Source organism: Neolamprologus multifasciatus, chromosome 18 (assembly GCF_963576455.1).
Source record: "Neolamprologus multifasciatus chromosome 18, fNeoMul1.2, whole genome shotgun sequence".
Classification (NCBI taxonomy): domain Eukaryota; kingdom Metazoa; phylum Chordata; class Actinopteri; order Cichliformes; family Cichlidae; genus Neolamprologus; species Neolamprologus multifasciatus.
In genome coordinates, this window is record NC_140456.1 from 2,219,150 (window position 1) to 2,242,457 (window position 23,308).

The following is a 23,308-nucleotide window of genomic DNA, read 5'->3' on the forward strand; positions in this document are numbered from 1 at the left end:
TATGTACGCAGCGCGCAATTTGAGAAGCCAAAGGTTCAAATTAGTTGGGAGCACCTTCACTTAATTATAACAGTGGTTATGTTAGGAAAACAGTTCTGTATACCGGATACTAAATTGCGTTAATGTCAGCGGCTAACGTATTAACTAACGTATTAGCATTAACAGCAAGCTACAATGACAAGTAACAAAAACAAAACAGTAAAAAGGTTTTAATGAAAATGTTTTACCTTTTCCAACAGTCCCAGAATCAGAGCTTCAAAGACCAGCAGGTACTGAAGACTGTTATCCGCTTCGCTGTCATCAGCCGTGAGAAAGTGTTTTTTCCCTTAGAAAGTTCAAGGCCCGCCGGTCGCGCAATTTGTCCGCGCATGCACATCCCAACGATTGACGCCCCCCCCCCCCGTCTTTCGGAAGGTTGCCACAGTACGACGTGTTCTAACGTGACTCTCTCTCTCTGTGTCATTTATTTGGCTCGAAACACATATTAACAAATTGCTCAGTGATCAACAAGTACTCAGATCCTTTACCTAAGCAGTGTGCTTTGTCAAAACTAAGTGTGTCGGTAATGAACATATAAGTGTGTTCACTACACTGACATTCTGTTGTGCAATTCTTTGGCCCCCACCCCTGCCACCAGTATATTTTTAAGCAAGTATTTCTAAATTTTATTTGAATATTCAGTTTCCTACCATCCCTTCAACTCATTCATGTCACCTAAAAGGTAAACCTGTTTCTCCATCACCTGATGATTCAGTAAGGACATCTCCTGGTTTCATCTTCATGTTTCCCTCTCACCAGATAACCAAACCGACATCATGACCAGCAGCTTTTACAGCTGTGGCTCCAGCAAACATCAGCTGATGCTAGAAATTAATATTAAATAAATTCTAACAACAGCTGATCAAGCTTAAACGTGCTGCTGTTGTTTAGCGCGACGTCTGCTGGTTTCCTCTTTCTGGCGTAAAGTGGGCAATAAACAAACAAGAGAGAAAAGCCGATCAGCTGATCATTGATCAGTTTGATTGAAGTAGAAACAGGAGAGGGAGGGGAGAGAATGAGAGAAGAAGAGGGAATCCAGCTTTGTGTCTTTTTTTTTCATTGTAGCTGAACTCCGGGACAAACTGCGTCTCTTCTCAGCTCAATACGAAACGTGTAATATTTTCTCTGAATGAGGGACCCTTCCATTTTTAAGGAGCCGTTGGCAACTCTACTAACTAAACTTATGAATAAAATGAAGTTCACTATCAGTAACATCATAGCACCCACCCAGCTGTATAGAAACTCCGTCATGCTAGCTCACGCAGTACGAGTAACTGACGGTAAAAAGTCAGCATAACGAAAATAAACTACCCCTAAACTTGGTTTATATCTGACCCTGATAGACAGCAGGTCATAACTTCTTACCTGAAGTTCAGTTCACCGCCTCGGGTCTCTCCTCCTCCTGCCTCCCATTCCCTCATCCACCTGTTGCCTCTGTGGCAGCTCCGCCATAGCCACCACAAAACAACGGAGTTATTGTTACACATCGGCCAGCATCTGGCCAATCCACCACCTTTCATTGTTTATACCATTACAAAAATAAATAAGTCATCAGCCCACCGGGCAAATGCCCGGTATGCCCGATGGCCAGTCCAGCGATGTTAACCTGCAACCAAATCTGCAGCTCCATACAGCAATGCTACGACTTGGATTATAACTCATAACTTTTATGCTAGCTCCCCCCAGCAGCCTACTGTCTGAAATATTCAACGATTGCAATAATTCTTTAAGTGTTATTTTTTCCTTGGTATTCTAATTTCACCGAAGTTTACTAAACTCAACAAACTTAATATTACTTACCGGGACATTTATTTTCTCCTCATTTTCTTTCGCCGAAAAATAGTTTTCTGCGGTGCCTCTTTCGCGCGCCTCCTTCCTTTGCTAACGTGCAGAAGCCGATGCTGCATTCACTTACACTCGGATATCTGAGCTTCACTGTGAAAACATAATCGTACATTTGATATTTGATTGGATTTTATTGTTTTAACCTGTTGGGCCGCTGGACACGCCACTGCACACACAACCCGTGGAAAGGGGTTCATAATGTTGTAAATCCAAGCCCGTTATGTATTCATCATTTGAATCCTGGGTTGTGTGAAATCCCAGAAATAAACCCTAGACAAAGTGAATCTGTGAACTAAGGTGTAGGTCTATTAGGTTATGTTGAGGCGATCCTTGAGTTGGGGGATTGGTGTTCATACTGTACATACATATTTTATAGTTATTAGTGCTGTCTGTGTTAATCTTGTTAAAATGACGTTAACGGCATAACTGCACTGATGTGCATCAACGCCGTCCAGCCCCACGCGCAGGGCGATCCACGCTAACTCGCTGACGGAGATTTGCCACGTTAAAACAGTTATGGCGTTAACTTCATTTTAACAAGATGAACGCTAATGAGCGCTAATAGTTATAAATGTTATGACTAAAAAAAACAGTTATTTATTCCATATCGGTTCAAAAACGAACGTGACTTTTATAACGTTCAAATGTGACCTCAATCAAAAGATTAACAACCAGGGTTTTAATAGTTTTGCAATTTTCATTAGTTTTTATTTTTATTTAGTTTTGACTTCAGATTTTCAATTTTATATCAGTTTTAATTAGTTTTTACCAATTGTTTGCTAGTTTAGTTTAGTTTTTATTTTTTGAAAATCCTTAGTTTCAGTTTAGTTTTGATTAGTTTCAGTTATAGTTTTAGTTGTGTTTGCAGTAATTAAGTGTAACAAAATCCCAGTTTCATCATATCAGTCATTCTGCTCATCCTTGGGTATGTTGCTATTCCAGCTACCATACTGCACCCTGGACAGGTCGCCTGTCTGTCGCAGGGCTAACACGCAGAGACAGACAACTCACATTCCCACCTATGGGTTCTTTAAATAAATAAATAAAGGCAGATGAATAACCATTGATACCAGGCAACTATAAAATGTATATCTTGGCCCCAATGAGACTATTAACTCTCGCAGCACCGGGTGTTCGTAATTTTGGTTCAAGTGAATTGATAAACTTTTTGAAGGTAATTGACTCACACAGTTGTGTAGATATCCCCGTCCTGTTGTCTCGGGATGCATCACGCTGCCTTGCCTGGGGTTAGCTTCTGTTTTCTGGGGATGAGGGTTGAGTGTGCTCCCTTACCTTCTCAAGCTAAGCTAGGTTAGCCTTCTTGTGTGAGCTTTTCAAGTGCACTTTAAGGTTTGTGGGATTTTTTTTCCCTTTAGAAATGTCCCTCATAATTTGTCTCTTTCCACTACAAGACACTTGCTTTATCCAAAACACAGTCATATTCAAAGTAATCCCAAATTGGACTCTGGCTCCCGACTTTTCCTGACATGATTCTGCGCGTGGACGGAGCAGCGACACAGACGACTCGACTAACGTGCTGCCACCTGCTGGCATAATGAGACACAGCAAGAAAAAAATCTGGAAACTAAACTTCATTTTCACCCTTGACTATTGTATGACACGCACACATCAATGAAAACTAAACACATTTTTGCTATAAATTCAGTTAATTTTAGTTAGTTTTGTGAACACTCATTATAGTTTTAGTTAGTTTTCCTTTTTTTTTTTAAATTTTTATTTCCGTTAACGAAAATGTTTTTTCACTTCTAGTTTTCGTTATTTCGTTAGTTTTCGTTAACGATAATAACCTTGTTAACAACTAAAATCAATCCAAAGCAGACGCACAGAGCAGCAGGTGGTGTGAAGTGTGAAGTTTATTGGTGTTCAGGAATGTCAGAGCACAGCAAGTCGACATCAAAGCGGCCTGAAGGGCTCTGCGGTCGGCGACAGGGGTGGACAAAATAACAGAAACAGTTTGAAACAGCTCTGCAGAACCATAAATATACATCTGTTTAATCACCAGTAACTGAGGATACAGAGAGCAGATGAGCTCCAGGAGGTTTTGAGGTGTGAGCTGGTTTTGGTGAAGATCCCAGGTTGTTTCTCAGGGATACAGAAACGACAGCTTTTACTTTGTGTTACCACAAACAGAAAAAAATCTTTTTGTTTAAATTAAATACAGAAAACAAGTAAAAATGATGATTTCACAGGCCAAACATGGAAGAGCATAAAATCTGAATGAAACCTTCACCGCAGAGCTGTTTGTCCTTTCTCTATGATTTTATCCACCTTTCATGAACAGAAGCATTAAACACACAAACTTTTTGGTTTCCGTACTTTTCCCCACAAATTTAAAACCACTTCTTTCTTCTTTTTTTTTTTAAACACATGTTGTATGATCCTCGATCTTCACAACCAACATCACAGGAAGTCAAATGAACTGCATACTTTTGAAGTACTACACACATAATGGTACACATGTAACGAGCACAGTGAGAGTCTGAACTTTTTCTTTGAGGTGATTTTTTTTTTTCTTTTAAGAGGAAAACGTGATTTGACCTAAACCTCAGAGCAGCGCCTGAAAAACGAACCGTGGACCTTTAAAACGCTTGTTGAGATGCTTCGAAACGAGTCCACGTTCAGCCGGAGCACGAGGCCGTAACAGAGACTTGTTAGAAATATTTGTTTTATGTTGAGCTGCCACGTTAACTCTTAACAATCAAATAAACGTAAAAAGCAGAACTTAAAATTAAAAAAGCAAACTGCTCAGTTTCCCCTTTTTGATTGTAATCATTTCCTGTTTCGATGACAGGAACAGGAACGAGCGGATCGTTTACACGTCAGAAATTTTAGTCGATTAACAGAAGATTTATTTTATACTCACTAATTTCTATATCAGATCTGAAGCCTGTCTGTGATCTCATCCTGTAGAGAGCTCAGGTAACATGAACAGACGGCGATGTTGCAGATTTCTCATTAACTGGACGGACTTCCAGCCGGTGACAGGAAACGGAAAGTTCAACTTCCTTAAATGAGTTCCAGAGTTTAACTTCAACTAAACAAAGGTGTTTACAACCAGCACAACTCAGCTGGCTGCAAACACCTTTAAAACTCAGTGTAACGATTACTTGTTGGCAAATATTTAAACTTAAAGATTAATTAAACCCACAGGATTTAAAATTAACTGACAGATTTCAAACCGCGGCTTCAGACACTGGCTGATGACCTGAGTGAGAGGAAGACACTGAAGCAACGTGAAAGTCACTCTCACTTTCAGCCTGTGAGGAAGAAATCTGTCCGGAGAAACAGAAAAACTGCTCTGTAACACTGTAACACTGATCGGGCTCACTCAGCAGCAGAAGAAGAAAAACAGACACAAAAGCAGCAAAAACAGAATAAAAGACGTTCCTCAGACGAGCTCCGGGCGGCTGAAAGCAACAGTTTCTCCTTCATGAATTTTTCATAAATATGAAACGATAACTGGTGACAGGCGATCCTGGAAGGACTCCAGGTGTTTCCTACTTGTGATGGTCGTGCGCGTTTGTTGACAAAGACAAAAACAGCTACAAGTTTAACACAAAGAAAAACCTTAAAAAAATATTTCTGAACCCTTTTTAAACAGCCGACCTCCAGCCGGCTGAGGCTGGAGCCTCTGGCAGACGGCTCAGTTCAGCTGCTGCTTTCCTGCTTCACAAGTAAAAACGAACTCAAGGCGTCTATCAACAACAATTTAAAAAAAAACACTACAACTCTGATGGCGGTACTGGAATGCACGTGAAGCTCAGGACTGCCTCTCTCTCAGTATCCCAGGTCCAGCTGGATTTTGTGCTCAAAAATGGCGATTAGCAGCATTATGCAGAAGCCCAGCAGGATGCCGGCGTTCTGGAGGAGGAAGAAGCCCCAGTGGCTGAAGCCGTGGTCGCCGGCGTCATTGTGCAGCATCTCGGGGACCTGAAAGAAGAAAACTGTCTCAGGCTCAGACACTCTGCAGAAAACAGGAACTTTTCCCATGAAGGAAGAGGAGACGTTAGATTAACCCTTTAAAGCCGGTCGGAGCGGACACGCTCCGTTTTGCGTAACTATTTTTAAATCCCGGTAACACTGCAACCACGTGAGCTAGCGCAATTATTTTTTTTGCACATGAAACCAGAGGAGTTGTACTTACATCTTATGCCATCAGCTTGTCCTCGGTCACAGTTTCCTTCCACATATAGTTTTGCAAAAACTGCATAAAAAGCACTTGCAGCAACAAAAACATAATATTCCAGAAACACACTTTGCTGATCCGATCAGCTGTTTGTAACACTTCCTACGTTGAATTAGATGTCAGCACGAACTATCGCATGTCCGCCATGACCTGCCCGAAACCGGAAGTGACGTCATTTTGCGGAAATGTAGTTTTTTACCATCAGGGCCTCATGAGCCTATACTGGTGTTTTTAAAAGTTATGTTTGACTTTATGACTTTCTGTGTCGTTTCTGGGATGCTTAGGACTCATATTGCACTGCTGGAAATAGTTTATTTTGATGCATATGCTGCTTTTTTGCAAATTTGCATTATAATATTTATTTTCGTTTTTCCTGCAGTGTATAAAAATTGGTGTATTTCAAAAATAAAACTATGAAGACACTCAAAATAAATTTCCTGTGGTGGGAAACTAGTTTGTGCAACTTTTTTGTATTTACAGTTTTGAGGGATAAGCCTCTTAAATTTCTCTAACTAGAAATATATGTTAAAAAAACAAAAACGATTTTCAATTTTTTTATAGTTTATTGCACTTGTAATTACTATGCACTTAATGCAGATATATTATTAAAATTTGGGCTATAATGGTTGTATTGATGTATAGCAACTTGAAATGCTCCCAAAAATGGCTCCACAGCATGTAAAAATATAATATAAGCTCTGGCGGACTTGGTTCTATGGTAGGTCTTAAAGGCTTAAATGAACGGACAATGCACCGCACATCTGCTGCAGTACCCGGTTACACCACTAGGAGGTAAATAAATTGAATAAGCTTTTCTAGAGTGTAGAGCAGGGTGACAGCCACAAGAGGGCGCCTTTGTTCAGGAGAAAGAAGCTCTGCTGTGTTTTCCGGGCACTAAACCTTCCTGCAGCAGTTTTTCAGACATACAGACATTTATATGACGGGATTGTTACGATTTATGAGATGCCAATAAAATGATGGCAGTATCTTCATCTCAGGCTGAACTCTATTTCGTGTCAAGCAAAATGAATGTTTTTATGTGGAATATTCATTTAAATTTCACAGCATTAAAAGTGAACCTCTCGCTCTGTGGATCAGGATGTCAGAGTGGATGCTCCCTTTTGATTGGCTGGAGGGTAATGCTCACTTACCATGTCCACCAGGGCCACGTACATGAAGAGCCCGGCCGTGAGGGCGAATATCCACGTGGAGATGTTCTCGGCGTAGTGTCCAATCAAAATCCCGGTGATCATGCCCAGGTAGGCCATCATGGCCGACAGCACGTTGTAAAGAATGGCCTGACGCACCGTCATGCCGGCCTTCAGGAGCACCGCGAAGTCACCTGAGAATCGGAGGAGACTGTTACTCAGTAAGACTGCTGCACCCACATGATGGATGTGGATTAAACCTCTGAGACTGTGTCCAAGGACGGGATAACTAATAAATCAAACTAACATCAGAGAAACACGTGAAAAGAATCGAGAGCAGGACTGTGCACAAAGACAGACGTGCTGCACAGCTCGCTCTGAGCTACTGTTGGTTGGTTCAGCCTTGCAGCCACTGCACTGTTTCTCTTTGCCTTCATGCATTAAAGATCGTGCAGTTTGTGGTGTATTTTCAGGTGGTTGAATAACTGAGCTGTGTTGCATTTGCAGAAACGAACGAGCTCTTCAGCTTCTGCTGCTCCACACATTTAAACCTTGTCTGTCTCTTACTGTGATGTTACTGCTTCAAAACAACTGCACGACGCAGGAATCAGCTGCAGCCAACATGCAGGCAGTGAATTAAGGAGTGACTGATTTTTGATTTCATAACAAAATAAACATGCTGTGACCTCCCAGTGAAAGGTTTCCATATTTAAATGAACAGATGTTTAAAAGTCTGTAAGAAGGGTTTTTTCACTCTTTCAAAGCCAACATCTCTTTATTCCACTGCAACAATAAAGTACTTTATGCAGGTAAGACTGAGGCTTACAGAGAAAATGTTCCACTGAGAGAAGATGAAAAAGTCTCACCCAGCTCATGAGGCAGCTCGTGGCAGAAAACAGCCACAGACGTGCTGAGACCGCTGGACAGACCCTCAGTGAACGCAGCGCCTGCAAACAGATAAATCCAAATATTAGAAACCAGCAGCAGCATGAAAATGCACATCTTCATGTCACTGTTTACCGTGGCTGAGGGTGAATCCTCCTGACGTTTAACTTTAATCACCACAGTTTGTTCTAACATGACTAATTCTGCCGTCAGTATGTTAAATATGCTGTGCATCAACTTTCTCACCTACTCTTTGAAGATGATTTCTGTGCACAGAACTGACGCTTCATCCCGTAACTCTCTCATGTTTCTACTTTCTCCACTCCCATCAGTTTCAACCAGTCTTGCTTCCAGACTTAAAACTGTTGAGAAGTTTAAACCCACATCTGTCCCTCCAGAGTCTTCAAAGAGACTTTTGGACCAATGCCACAATTTTCCATCTGAAGTTCTGGAGCTTTGATGAGATTCTTCAGTCTGGTTTGAAATGACATCACAGCTCTGCATCTTTTGTGTATTGCTGATGTGAGTCATTCATTGTACGACTTGTGAATCATGAAACGTTGATTTCCCATCTTTTGGTATCCGTGGTAACACACTGAGTATGTTCAGCTCATATCTGACTAACAGCTTCTTCGATCTGCAGCGTTCCACAGGGATCCATTTTAGGCCCCGCCCTATTTGGGTCCATATTGTATAGAGATTGAAAATGTGACGTCATTCAGGGTTAAAACCGCAAAGAATTCTGGGAACTCGTGGCAAGAGGTACTAGCGCATGCAGGCTTTCAATTGAAATCAGTTACACAGCGATAAAAAGACACAAAAATGTCAAGAAGCTGTTGTATTATTAACTGCAATAGCCGGTCGCATGACAGCCACGGGAAGCCGACGGGTAAAGAGATCGGTTGTTATCGGATTACGTCGTTGAAGAGAAATTATTCGAGCCATGTTTCTGAAGTAACAAAGAGGCGAAGGATGGTCTGGATTGCAGCCATTCAAAGACCGAATATAACGTCCCAGAACACTCCAGCTCACAGGTTAGGCTGCTCCAAGCATTTCCACAAAGGTCAGTCTTCTGTTGTAGTTAATACGTCATTTTTCATAACATAGTTGGTGATATAGGTTACAAGCAAGTCTGGTGCTGAACAGAAATTGTGGCGCTATGCGCCTCTGTTTATTGTGCATAAATAGTGAATTGTCCTGACACAATATTGCGTTTCGCTTCTGTTATTACCATGGTACATTGACAAAAACATATACTTTTATTCACAGGATAAAACAGTTGTTTTGTATCACTAATTGCCCAGTACGATTACAGCATACAATATTATTGTCACTGCTACATTTCTGTAATGAACCAGAAATTATTTCCACTACTAATTAATTACCGTTGAGCTCAAAGGTCCTATTAATAAACGGTTAACGAATGTGTATTTATGAAGACGATTTGTGAGACTGGTTCGTTCTACACGGTGCATTTCAAGGTCCTGTACCCATCCGTCGGTAAACTGTACCGGGGCTTGTAATCAGACACCGATTGGTTCCTTAAGCTGAGGTTCAAGAATTTCATCCCCATCAGTGACAACAAAACCACATATTTCGTTTTTAACACCCTCACAAATATAACTTCATCTCTCCTGCAGACAAATATCCAACTGATGACTTGAATGGTCACTTCCTGTGGTGGCATGACAAACTCTCTCAGCGCCATCTTTATTCACGTTAAACCAACCCTGCTGGGCTCTGATTGGATAGAAACTGGTGTGTTTGCTGAAAAAACTGAAGCTAAAGAGGAAGTGAGATCACGGGTTGTGACCCTTCTACTCACCGATAGCGAGGCCGTCGCTGAAGTTGTGCAGTCCATCTCCCATGATGACCATCCAGGCCAGCGTGGCCACTCCGGCCTCCTGGAAGTGCTGCTCCGAGTAGGAGTGGGAGTGGCTGTGCGGGTGGTGGTTCTGAGAGTGGTGGTGGTGCAGGATGTGATGGTAGTCGTGGTGGTGGTGGTGCCTGCTGTCCGTCTGTCCGACCGTGTCATGGAAGTGGGAGTGGCATTTGTTCTCGCAGTCCTCGTCGGTGTAGTTAGCGGCGCTCCCCGACGCTCGGCCGTAAGCCTGCGGCGAAACGACGGACACCTGCGGCGCCAGCATCACCTGCTCTTCCTCCGCCACGCTGCTGCCGTGCAGGCTGCTCGAGTGGTCGCCGAACGTGCTGGCGCCGTTAGTCTCCACATCTGGAGACACAATGTGGAGATCTGGTCAGGTTAGGCCGGGAGGTCGACCTCCGCCTGCGCCGTTTCAGAGGTCAGAGCTCTGCTCTATGGTGGATCGAGCTGCAGCACTTAAAGCCTTCATGCCAAACGTGACATCACACCTGTTAATATGCACCAAGCTGACACAAGCCGTCATACAGAAACACATCTCAGCTCTCGGCTCGAGTGACGCTCGGCTTCACTTTGAGTTGTTGAACGAAACACAAAATAATTCACCGACTTCGCTTTGTCTCTCACCTTCACTCGGCTTCACGCTGTTCTCCTCCAGCGCCGGCTGTTTCTCCGGATCTGCGTTCTCGTTCTGATCACACTTCTTCTGGATCTGCGTGGAGTTCGTACAAACTCATCAAAATCAACATGAAAGGACCAGTTTGCAGTTTTCTGACAGCAGCACGAAGGTTTGTAGTGTGCAAAGTGTCCCAATTAACTCTCTGTCATAGAAATGCACAGAGAAGGAGAGCTGATGCTAAATCACACCGTTTGTGTCCGACTGCATCGTTGCAAAGAGTAAACAGAGGATGCATCGATTTTTCATGACGTTTGAAAAAGTACAAAACTGCAAAGTCATGTTGAAACCAAACGCCGGCGGTGATCTGCAGCCACGCAGGGGAGCGGACTTCAGAAACTCCCTCGGCTGAAAAAAGGCGACGACAGCAAAACATGTTCCTCGGAGCCAAACCTCAAAGTGTTTGAGCTGAGTCGGGGATTTCTGTGAAAAACTGAAATTTTGAGGTGTTTGTGTTCATCCAATTTCATGGCAGAAGGCTGCGCCGCACACTGCATGTAAACTATGTGATCAAAGAGCTTTTTTAATGAAATCTCCCACACGTCTGTGGAGCTGCCTCAAAGAAAGATCCTTAACTTTGACATCAGGATGTTTGGACAAACAGGCCGTCTGCCTGCAAGACTGTGACTGTACGATGCTCTGTTCTGACCTTTGGTTATTACCTGTGGGCTTTAAAGTAACTAAATTCTAAGTAAGAGCGGGCTGCATGATGCGACTCAGGTCTCGGTGTGTTAAACGGTCAGTTTAACACACCGAGACCTGAGTCGCATCATCATGTCTGCACGAACAACAGGAATCAGGAGTGTTAAACGTCCTGACTGTTAGAGAAACTCGCCGTCTCTCACCTTCTGTTTCTTCTCCTTGTACATCTTTCCGAGCGTCAGGAAGTGCTCGATGAGAAACATGAAGTAGACGCCGCTCAGAGCCGTCAGGCCCTTCCACACCGCGTCCAGGTTCTCCTCGTGCTCGTGGTCGTGGTGTCCCGCCATTGCTGCGTCGTCATCGTGGTGGTGATGGTGGCCTCCCTGAGACTGATCACACAGCGTTAGCTTAGCTTAGCATAAATATGTGACACAGGTGGAGCAGCAAGAACTAAATATTTAGACTGAAAGTATCTCATGTATGTTTACACATCGACTGATGATGATGATGATGAAGCTCTTTATTATTAGAACAAAAGCAAACAGAAAAACTGTCACAAATCTCTGTAAACGGTTACAAAATGTTCTTTAAATTATTTTTTAAGAACAATCAGATAAAGTTGTGCTTGTTGTGATCTTTGAATGCATATGATGTCACACACGTGACACATGATCCTCATTTATAATGGAGTCTGCGTGTGTCTGTGAATGTGTAAACATGTTGCAATGGCCGCTTCCCTTTTGTCCACATCACTCTTGAACAAGACGTTTACAGTCTCAGTGAGTTTTAACTGGAAAAATGAAGACTATGATAAAATAATAGAATAATTAGAGGCGGATCAATCAGCTGGCTGCTGATTAGAATCAGAGACGTGATCTAACTGCTAGATCAGGTTTGGTTTTAGAGCTCGACAAAGAGTCAAATCTGATAAAAAAAAGGATTCGAACACACTCGCTTCACCTCACTGCTGCAGTAGATTTACAAACGTGCAGCTAAGCAGCCTCTCTGTCTGCTGGCTCGCTCTCCGAGCATGAACGTCACGTGTTGTAAGACTTCCTGTGATTCAGGTGGTCGCGCTCTGCAGGGACTCACGTGGGGGATGAGGTGCAGGAAGGCGTCGCCGCTCAGCGTGCCCACGGCCAGCGCCACCAGGAAGCTGAGGAGGAACTTGAAGAAAACTTTGTTCATGAGCGGGATGAGGACGACGCCGAGCAGAGACAGCAGGCTGATGATGGTGATGGAGAGGAAGCCACCGACCCACGCTGCAACACAAACACAAGCTTCAGGAACATCAAAACGCTGCTGACAGAAAAGACCGCGGCGTCTCTGCTTCCAGAACACGACGCGGTGATTCTTCAACTTCAGCAGAAACTCAGTGCCGACCCAGAGCGATCCCTCCGAGTCGTGACCTCAGCTGGTCTCACTCTGCTGCAGCAGCACAGAGGCGGCCCTCGAGCAGTCGCAGTCTGAAGTGTCCTCACTGTGTTTTTGTTATCTTTAATCATTTATTCGTTCTTTCCCTGATGAACTCTGAGCTCGTCCACGTCCGGCAGCTCAGCTTTCTGTTGCTGTCCAAACAGTAGCTGCAGACCGCTGCACGGACACGTTCACAGGACCACAAATTTCACTTCAAAGATGCTCTCACCTGACACGAGTCTGCAAGCGGAGCTGCTCGATGAATAATCAGTTTTAGTTTGATTCATCTGCAGCGTCTGACACCAGTGCTGTCAGATCCTGTTCATCACACTATCGGACATTTCACAATTACATTTACAGACTACATGTCGTCATCCTTCTTACTACACTGTTGACACACAGCTGTGGCTTCCTGAACACATCAGCAGCTTCTCTGACCTCAGTGAACGCTTCACAACTTCCACTAACTGGATGTTTTAACCCTTTAAAACCGGTCAGAGCTCCGTTTTGCATAACTATTTTTAAATCCCGGTAGCTCTGCAACCACGTAAGCTAGCTCAAAATTTTTTTTTGCATATGAAACCGGAGGAGTTGTACTTACATCTTATGCCATCAGCTTGTCCTCGGTCACAGTTTCCTTCCACATATAGCTTTGCAAAAACTGCATAAAAAGCACTTGCAGCAACAAAAACATAATATTCCAGAAACACGCTTTGCCGATCCGATCAGCTGTTCATAACACTTCCTACGTTGGAATAGACGTCAGCGCGAACTTTTGCATGTCCGCCATGACCTGCCCGAAACCGGAAGTGACGTCATTTTCGCGGAAATGACGTTTTTTTTACCATCAGAGCCTCACGAGCCTATACTGGTGTTTTTAAAAGTTATGTTTGACTTTATGACTTTCTGTGTTGTTTCTGGGATGCTTAGGACTCATATTGCACTGCTGGAAATAGCATATGCATCAAAATAAACTGTTTTTTTGCAAATTTCCATTATAATATTTTTCCTGCAGTATATAAAAATTGGTGTATTTCAAAAATAAAACTATGAAGACACTCAAAATAAATTTCCTGTGGTGGGAAACTATTTTGTGCAACTTTTTTGTATTTACAGTTTTGAGGGATAAGCCTCTTAAATTCCTCTAACTAGAAATATATGTTAAAAAAACAAAAACGATTTTCAATTTTTTTGTAGTTTGTTGCACTTTATGTAATTACTATGCACTTAATGCAGACACATTATTAAAATTTGGGCTATAATGGTTGTATTGATGTATAGCAACTTGAAATGCTCCCAAAAATGGCTCCACAACATGTAAAAATATAATATCAGCTCTGGCGGACTTGGTTCTATGGTAGGTCTTAAAGGGTTAATGTTCAAGCTCAGTCTCAGTGTTTGTACAGTGAGCTCAGTCATTACACGGCCTCCTCGCCAGCAACATCAAACCTCCTGCTAAGAACCTTCAGAGTTATTTTTCACCAGGGTTCAAATTTGACTTTTACTGTCAGCTGATAACTTAAAAACAAGCCTCAGTCTCCTCAGACCGTCTTTGTATCGACATATTGCAGACTTTAGTTTGAACATGTGCTTGAATGTGTTTGTATTTTAGAATATGTCCAGTTCTTTATGTTCATATCCAAACTTTATGACTGCATTTTAAAAAGTGTTAATATAATATATAATTAGCAGTATTATTATGATTAATATTATTTCTGAGATTAACTTTCCTCCCACGCTGGCTGAGGAGGATTAGGTGGTGCAGACGGCTCACATTAAACGTACCCGTGGTGATGTTTCTGCTGTTCTCGCCGCCCATGTGTTCACTGTGGTCGTGGTCTGAGTGGTTGTGGTCTCCATGGTGACCGTGAGCATGCTTGTGATGCTTGTGCTCTAAAAACAGGAAGAAGGAAAGATGAAATTCAGAAGTTATTACTTCATTCTTACAAATTCAAAGAGCCGCGAGGCTGAGGTTAGAGGACGGGACACTGTGACAGAGTGTAACTGGTTTAAACTGGTTCATCAGATTAAACACCACAGGCTCAACACAAACACACTGATGATGATGATGATGATGATGATAAGCAAACAGTTCATCTAAAAATACAAAATGCTTCTGATATCAGGATCAAAATATCCAGATCGCAGCAATCAGACCACAAAGTCAGAGTCTGACAGCAGGAATTAGCCGCAGTCCTGCCGCCTGAGGGGTTTAATCCTGGTGGGAACTTTCCTCAGATGTTCGAAGGCCTGGAGACAGCAAAACTATTTTAATTTGAATGCAGTTTGTAATACTGGCTCCAAATGTTTGGTGATAAAACAAAGACCGTCCTGCATTTTGTTCCTTCTTTTCTTTCCTTCCTGCCAGCCGTTCACTTCACATTTAGTTATTATTACCCTTGGAGTCATAATAGAGGCCCAACGCCTGACCAGATGAACCTGTCCTCCACCTCGTTTTTGTTTGGTTTCATTTGAATTATAGTGACGGTTAAAGAAACTGCCTGTAAAGGGTCCCGTGTTAGAGTTCAGTAACAGCACGTTTCTTAAAGAATAACTGTGTTAAATAATCGAGTTACCAAAATGATTCTGATTGGTGACGTGACCGAGCAGCCTGTTGATTCCAGGACAGAGTCGGCGCTCTCCGAAGTCAAACAGACGCGTTCACTGAGCGAGTCATGCAGCAGGAATGTGATTTTACCAGAAGATCAAACGCTGAGCCAGGTTCACCGTTCAGCCCAACAGCTTCAAACAAAGAGCAGCTAAAGTCTGCTTAAAGAAGACGTCAGTCGTTCGGTTTTACAGCAGAGGCAATAAAATCTCGACTCAACAAAAAATAAAATGCTTGTTTTTCTTCTTCTGCTTTCTTGTTATTTCTCTGGTATAAAACACAGAAGTGATGATCAGGCAGCAGCTGCACACACTTTCCCGGAGATACTGATGAGGAGTTTTGGTCCTACCTCTCGCCCCGTGTGCCGAGGCGTCTCCGTGCAGCACGCACGCGCCTCCGTCGATCTGGTTGAGGAGGGCGGGGCAAAGAAAGCTGAAGTCTCTGAGCGTGACGCCGGCCTCCTGAGACATCCCGTGTGAGGAGAGGATGAAGGAGGCGTTCAGACACTACAGGGGGAAAAATTAAACAACAACATTGAGTAAAGACAGATTTAAAGACCACAGAGGTGCACACGGGTTGCAAAGCGGCTTGCAGATACTAAGGAAACGCGGGATGAAAGCAGTTTAAAGAAAACAACTGATAAGAGATTTGATTGATCACGTGTTCGAGTACAAACATCTCGGCTGACATCAGCTGGTTTGCTGACTGCGACTGAGCCAGAAACCAGTATCGTACCTCTGAACTGTTCTGGCTGCGGCCGTGGGGACGATCCTGATCGCGGTCATGCTCGCTGTCGCCGCTTGCGGTTGCCTGTGTCTGGCTCTCAGTGACGCCGATCCTGGTCGTTTCTTCCCCTGACGGTCGCCCCTGGTTTCCATCTTGTTGTTTCACCGCGTGCTGAGCTCTGTATGTCACTGTGGTGCCGACCTCCTGAGCCACCGCCGCCACCGTGCTTTTCTTGTCATAGAGGTTCAGACGACTATCTGGATCCTCGCTTTTCTTTCCCACGGCACCGTCGTGGTTGTCGGGGGTGTCTGGAAACTTCTGGGGCTGTGAAAGGTGTTTTAGGTGATCGGAATCGCTTTCATGGGGATGGTGGTGATGGTGGTGGCCTTTGTGGTGGTGGCGGTGGTGGTGATGGTGTCCGGGTTGCTCGTGATGCTGCACCTTAACAGTCCTCACGCGATCCAGCCCAACGCTCTGAAGGAGGCGCTTTAACCCGGCCAGAGAGATGGTGCCGTTTTCTCCATATCTGTCAGATTTAATCGAACAGAACGATTAAACATGGCACACGGTGTCTGCGGGACTTTTAAAAGAACAATTTCATGTAAACTTAGACAACAGACAAGTATAAAAGATGTGCAGGTGTGTGTGTAAATCGATGCAGTCATGTGAGAGCGAGGCCTGCAGCCACCTGTGCACAGTGTGTGTCTCACTGCCAGGAGCTCACCTGTTGAACAGAGCCTCCAGGTGTTCCCTCCGGCTCTGCTCGGCTCTCTGGGCGTCGACGACAGAGGACAGTAAACGAACCGCGCTGTTGGTTTCCATCGTGGATGCGCTGCAGTCTGTAACGGCGCCTAATGAGTCGCCACTCATGGCGAAGAGAAACATCAGAACCAGAACTGCACTCATCTCCTCTGCTCACCTCTTCGTCCTGTGGACAAAAACAGACAGTAGATATGTTGACACGTCAAGAAGAGGCAACACTGAGTGAAACGATTACATTTGTTTTATTCTTGGACTCTATTACAGTCCTTGTGTAATCGGTGGGCATCTTATCCTGGGCCTTCCTGGGTGCAGCGCCTCAATTTATCCTCTTCAACAAACTGTTATTAGCCCCTCCCACCTGAAGCCAAAATTCTTCTGATTGGCTGCCCCTCATACACCGGAGAGCTGAGCACTTTTTAATGATTGATTATTGATGAAACTTCCCAAAAGATGTTTGATTTATTCTATAGACAGAGCAATGAAGCATGGGGCATCATTTGGGGACATTAACTAATTAACAGTGATCATAGACAAAAAATAAACTCCAACATTGAAACTGTAATATTCTGCTACTAGCAGTGTTGGGACTAACGCGTTATTAAGTAACGCGTTACAGTAACTACGTTATTATTGTGGTAACGAGCACGGTAACTAGTTATTATGCCAAAATCAGGAACGCGTTAGTCGTTACTGGGATTTAGATAGGGTCGTTACTCGTTACTTCGTGTGGCGGCTATCGCGGAGCTTCCACAGATTCTGTAACATTAGCAAGTGGTGGAGGCAGCAGGTGGATGAGGGAAAGGGGACGCAGAAGGAAAAGAGACCCGAGGCGGCCGCCGGTCCGAGTGTGAACTGAACTTCAGGTAAGAAGTTCTGACCTGCAGTCTATCTGGATCAGATATAAACCAAGTTTAGGTGGAGTTTATTTTCGTTATTCTGACTTTTTCCGTACTGGGTACTAGCTAGCATGACGGAGTTTCTATACAGCTGGGTGGGTGCTATGAAGTTAATGATGTTGAACTTTATTTTGTTCATAAGTTATTAGAGTTGCCAACCGTCCCGTCTGGTATTCAGATAAAATATTACGCGTTTCTTATTGAGGTGAAAAGGAACAGTTTGTCCCGTAATTCAGCTACAATGAAAAAGGCACAAAGCTGGAGTTATTCTGTGTCTTTGCTGCACAGCTGCCTCTTCTTCTTTCATTCTCCCCCCTCTCTCTCCCGTTTCTACTTCAATCATGAAAACTGATCAATGATCAGCTGATCGGCTCTCTTGTTTGTTTATCACCCACTTTGCGCCAGAAAGAGGAAACCAGCCGATGTCGCGTTAAACAACAGCAGCACGTTTAAGCTTGATCAGCTGTTGTTAGGATTTATTTAATATTAATTTCTAGTATCAGCTGATGTTTGCTGGAGCCACAGCTGCAAAAAAGCTGCTGGTCATGATATCGGTTTGGTTATCTGGTGAGAGGGAAACATGAAGATGAAACCAGGAGATGTCCTTACTGAATCATCAGAGCTGAACAGGTGATGGAGAAACAGGTTTACCTTTTAGGTGACATGAATGAGTTGAAGGGAAGTTATGAACTGTTTCTGAGAGACAAATAACACCAGGATCCTTTTTTAGGTAGCTGACAGCTGGTAACTGTGCAGGGGCGGATCTAGCAAAGTTTTGCCAGGGGCGCCAGGTGGGGCATTAACAGGGAGAGGGGGGCACAAAGAAATACTTTTCTTTCTTATTCTCATTTAAAATGTCTAGCTTTATAATTATCTGAATCTTACAACAAACGATTGATAGATTGATGCATATATACCATCAAAACAGTGTACATCACTGTCACAACAGCGTTTGTTTTCATTCAAAGGCTTTATGATTTTTCCCTTTATGCAGCTCATCTGCAGTCTGGTGTTACCTACATCTTCCTATTCAGAAGGCAGAATTTCCGAGTTCTGAGTACAATCAAAGCACCACGACTGCAGTTTTTGTGTTGGATGTAAAAGGCGCACATGACGCTGTGACGTAGGCTAGAATCATGGCAGCGGTCAATGACGGTCCAGGCGTGGGATTTCTCTCGTGGAAATATGCACATTATCTTTTCCTTTCTATTGGTAGGTGGCACAGTGCACTTCTGGCAAGTAAGCAAGCTAGAAGACTGGCAAAGTTATGGAAGCAACACATTAACAAGAGAATTCTGAGTAAAACCAAAGTTACTTTCCCTAGTAACTAGTTACTTTGAAAGTAACTAGTTACTTGAAGTAACTGAGTTACTTTTGATAGAAGTAACTAGTAATGTAACTAAGTTACTATTTTAAAGTAACTTACCCAACACTGGCTACTAGTGTACCGCACTACTGTGTATATAGATATAAATTTCTTCTCCCTTGTATAGTGTATATTCTCTTTGATTGTTGCACAGTATTGTTGTTCTTAGGCACGCTGCCTCGTCCACTTTGCTGCAAATTTCCCATCTCTGAGACAAATAGAGTCCATCTCATATTATCTGAGCAGATTTCCAATGCACTCATTATCTGAAGTAACATTTATCTCATGAGATTACGTTTGCTTTAGCTAGGTTTAACTAGGTCGCAGTTTTAGAACCCCCCCTCCACAGATAACTGATCAAAAACAACCCTTATTACATATTTATATCGCCTATTTATATGTAATATCTACACTTAAAGCCTAATATTAAAATAGTAAGCTCCAGCACTCATCACAGGATACTAATGAAGGATCTATAATCACGAATGCGTGGTGATTTCCCCACAGCCTACAGGTGACGCCATTCTCAAGTATAGTCATATAAACAGAAATCACAGAAATTCCCCAGCTTACTCATGTCTGTCTGTATTTCTATCTAAAGGATTCAACATTTCACCCTCTAAATAAGAAACGAAGAAACAGACTGAGACTCTGCTTTTCTAAGGAAGTGAAAACAGTTCACTGAGTCAAAGGGAATTTTAGTGCTCGCTACAACATTACAGCTTAAATGTCCTCAAGTTCAAGTATTGCAAGAACTTGCAGTCGAGACTCACCCAGTAAGTAACTACAGATGCGCGCCACAGTTACAGTGAATAACTGACACAATAGAAACATGATTAAACACCGGCAGCCCACCGCGGTGTTCACAAAGTGACAGATGGAAACTGCACAGCAGATGAGATCACTGTGCAGAAAAAAGGTTTCCTTTAAGCCGATCTAAGCAGCAGCTTATGAAGAATTTTATCACAATAAACTTGAAGTACGCGTCCTTTGACATGAGGAGAAATGTTAAAATTAGACGTTTTCTGAATGGATCTTGGTGTGCCGTTCGTCCAAGTTAGCGGATGCTGGTTTAGATCATTAGGAAGTTAGCTTAAAATAAGAAACCGATCGTATTAGTATTAATGAATACGAGTGTGCGGTGTTCAATTTTAACGATGAGTGACGATATCGCTCACACGGACGCTTACCTCCTTCCCTTTAAACGGTGGTTTAGCCGGCTAGCTACGCTGCTACCGCTGGTTAGTTCTTAAATTTCTCGGAGGATGCTCAAAGACGATATCTGCCAGGTGACCCGGGCCAGGCTTGGGCCTTGTGCTGCCGAGGCTCGGCCGCTCAAACAGGGCTAATAAAACATACAAAATACATCCCCGGTGGTACGAGCAGCCACGCGTGGCTGCATTTGACCCGAAACACAAACTCGCACTGGAGGTAAACAGTAACACGTTGGGTTTGTGCGCTCCGCACCAGCCGTGTGCCGTGTGCACAAAGACGACAACCCGGAAATCAGCACCAGCTCCTGCCGCCACCGCGCGGAGCGGACTGGACCGGCCGTGCTGGGGCTCCCGGCGGCCGCAGAGAGGTTTTAAGCGAGCCGTTTTAATGACCGAAACCACTTACAACGAGACCTTGTGCTGCTTTTATCCTCTGCGGGGATGAATGAACGCTTTACGGTGCCGCTCTGTCCCCTTCGGTCCGGTAACCACGGCTGATGGATGCGTTACCTTCACTGGCTGCCGGAAATCTGAGCATACAAGGACGGGGCAGAAGGAGGGAAACGAAAGGTGATTAGCATAACGACAAACTGAGCACGCTACGGTCACAAAAATAGATCTGACCTCTATGTTTCAATTTAGATTGAATGTTTTACAAAAAGAAAGGCTCTGCACATAATTTTACCAAAAATATAGATAGGATCAGTAGTCTGATAAATGGAGACACCAATACATCAATGAGTTATATAGTCTTTTTTTTTTTTTAATAATCAGCTACAAAAAAGAAGTTGAAGAAACAGAAATATACAAAAAAGCTACATATTGCTTTACAATGGCTATTATATAAAAGATATAGCACAAATTAACAGGATCCTGCTGGTTTCTGGACTCACGTTTTTGGCCACTGTCCTGGTGTTTTATTTCGAGCCAGATGGTGGAGAGCAAATTCACCAACTACTCCTAATGAGCTGCAGGAGAAAACAGTACAGATGCAACGCACAGACATGGATAAGTTTGCCATAACACCTGTCAGTATAAGCAGCCATGCTGCCTTACTTTAAGCCTTAACCAAACCCCAGAGTGTAAAAACTCTGTGGGGAAACTAGCAGCTGCAAACACGTTTATTTCTCCTGTAAACATGAAAGGATTAACTAAACATGTAGGCAGCCTCCAGTGGCCATTCCAGGAACTGCAGTTTCACCGTTCATTAGTAAACTTTGATGGCACGGGCTAGCTTTGATGACAAACTCCAATTTACCAATGAAAATGTAAATTTTCACAGCTGAATCTTTTCTTTGCTTTATTTCCTGACACCTTGCAGGAAAAAACTGACCGATGTAGATAAAAAGGCTCGATTTCAGCAGACTTACGGAGCTCGATCAAAATATGTGCAGCGTATAAAATATGTTTACAGGCAAAATGCAAATTCTAAGCACGAGCCTTCTTACATAACATGGCAGAGTGATCCATAGTTTACAGGGACTCACTTTGAGCCTAGAAGCAGGAATAGAAAGCTCACAGTGATTTTTGGCACCACGGTTACTGTAATTATCGTCTTCCTGAAGAACAAAACAGTTAAATCAGAGTTCTGCTGCTCGGATGTCGACTGAGACGAGTTCGCCTGGTTTGAATTCTTCCGCTGTTTGCTGTTTAACGTTCACGCTGAATTATAAATTCTTCACGAGGCCTTCCACAGTTCAGCACCACACTGTCTGTGAGGAGCTCTGGCTTAATGCCTTCATCGTGCATTTCATTTTAACGGACATTTCTTTGTTTTAATCATATTTTTTTTATAATTTTATCCCTTTTGACCAGTTCTATTATTCCATTAATATTTCTTAAATAGGTTTCATTAACTGGAGGGCCAGGTTGTGTCTGCTCCTCACAGATCGTCACTCGCCTGCAGCAGCTGATCTGTTGTGCGTCATTGCCAGACGTACTAATGCAGCTTTGATATTTCTATGATTTAATAATTGATTAAAACACTTCCTCTTTGCCTTTAAACCACAGTGAATTTGATTTATTGTTGTATTATAACAGTTTAGCTCTTTTAGCTGAGGGTCATAAACCTGCACGTCTCTTACATTTGTTGAATTTCAGCGGTAATCGTTAGCGCAGATGCTAATGTAGCTGAGATATAATATACTGAGTGTGAACATTCTCAAAACTGTATTGTATATAGTATATTTTTGTTATTATGTAAAGTTAATTTTTGTAAAACTAAGGTTCCACATGTCACTGTTGAAGTGGGGCATTAATCAGTGTGACACCATTTGTAAACATGCTGTGTGGGGGCTCCCAGCCAGAGCTGCACGGACTCCACACTGGTAAGGCACACTTTCTGTAGCTCCTCTCGCTGTACTATTATGTGTTTTCTTTACTAAGTATTAGTTCTTATGGCCAAAGTGTTTTTGATTACTTTGAACGAGGAAAATAATAATAAAAGGAACTGCCTTTTATCTGTTACACCATCCGTCTATGTGTTCCTTACTTGTGCTACACAGGGATGAGGAGAGGCCTGCTGTTGCTGTGTGACACTGATTTTGCTGGTGCACTTTGTCTTTTAGGTTTTGTTTTATGTGCATAATGAGTTCATGATCCGAGGCTGCACACTGAATAGTATTTTCAGCCATGTTAGGAAAAGTTTGTTTTAATATGTATTTTGTAATTGATCCGTCTTAGTGGGGATTTAAGTATTCCGAGTTATTATTAGTGGCTTATTTTTGACTGCACCTTGCTTCATATTTGTCTCGGTTTTACACAGACTCAGTTTCCCGTGAGTCTGTGTCTGTCATCACAACGTAGTCTTCCATTTGAAATCTGCTACACTAACACCAAAATGTTTAGTCCTGAGTCCAGCATCAATGCTGCTGTTTGATCAGCTGTGGTTTCCAGCTGCTGTCATACTGGTACAGCACTTTAGACAAAGTCTGCTTACATTTTTTTGTGCTCATAATTAAACTGAAAACAGGGGAAATACACTAAAGCTGCCTGTGGCA

The 23,308-nt window shown here is 43.1% G+C and overlaps 1 protein-coding gene and 1 long non-coding RNA gene across 8 annotated transcripts in view; one reads left to right on the forward strand and one right to left on the reverse strand.

The window, feature by feature from the left end:
• Positions 1-4,205: 4,205 nt before the first annotated feature.
• On the reverse strand, positions 4,206-20,829 carry slc39a6 (solute carrier family 39 member 6). 5 transcript variants are annotated; one of them, XM_085140665.1, is made up of 12 exons: positions 20,716-20,829; positions 16,796-16,999; positions 16,081-16,597; positions 15,695-15,851; positions 14,523-14,630; positions 12,414-12,583; positions 11,525-11,710; positions 10,631-10,715; positions 9,950-10,354; positions 8,106-8,186; positions 7,243-7,433; positions 4,206-5,835 (listed from the first exon to the last, which is right to left on the reverse strand). In XM_085140665.1, the coding sequence occupies exons 2-12, from the start codon at positions 16,975-16,977 to the stop codon at positions 5,683-5,685; spliced, it is 2,235 nt and encodes a 744-aa protein (XP_084996791.1). In that variant the 5' UTR covers positions 16,978-16,999; positions 20,716-20,829; the 3' UTR covers positions 4,206-5,682. The 5 variants fall into 5 exon arrangements, with proteins under 5 accessions (XP_084996791.1, XP_084996793.1, XP_084996795.1 ...); XM_085140667.1 differs by having other exon boundaries at positions 16,796-16,992; positions 20,712-20,828; XM_085140669.1 differs by having other exon boundaries at positions 16,796-16,985; positions 20,712-20,826.
• LOC146496978 (uncharacterized) overlaps positions 20,779-23,308 on the forward strand; it is a 35,836-nt gene continuing 33,306 nt past the window's right edge. For all 3 annotated transcript variants that reach the window (XR_014870775.1, XR_014870773.1, XR_014870774.1), the window contains exon 1: positions 20,779-20,879. This is a non-coding gene — a long non-coding RNA (uncharacterized LOC146496978). The remainder of the gene's footprint in view (positions 20,880-23,308) is intronic.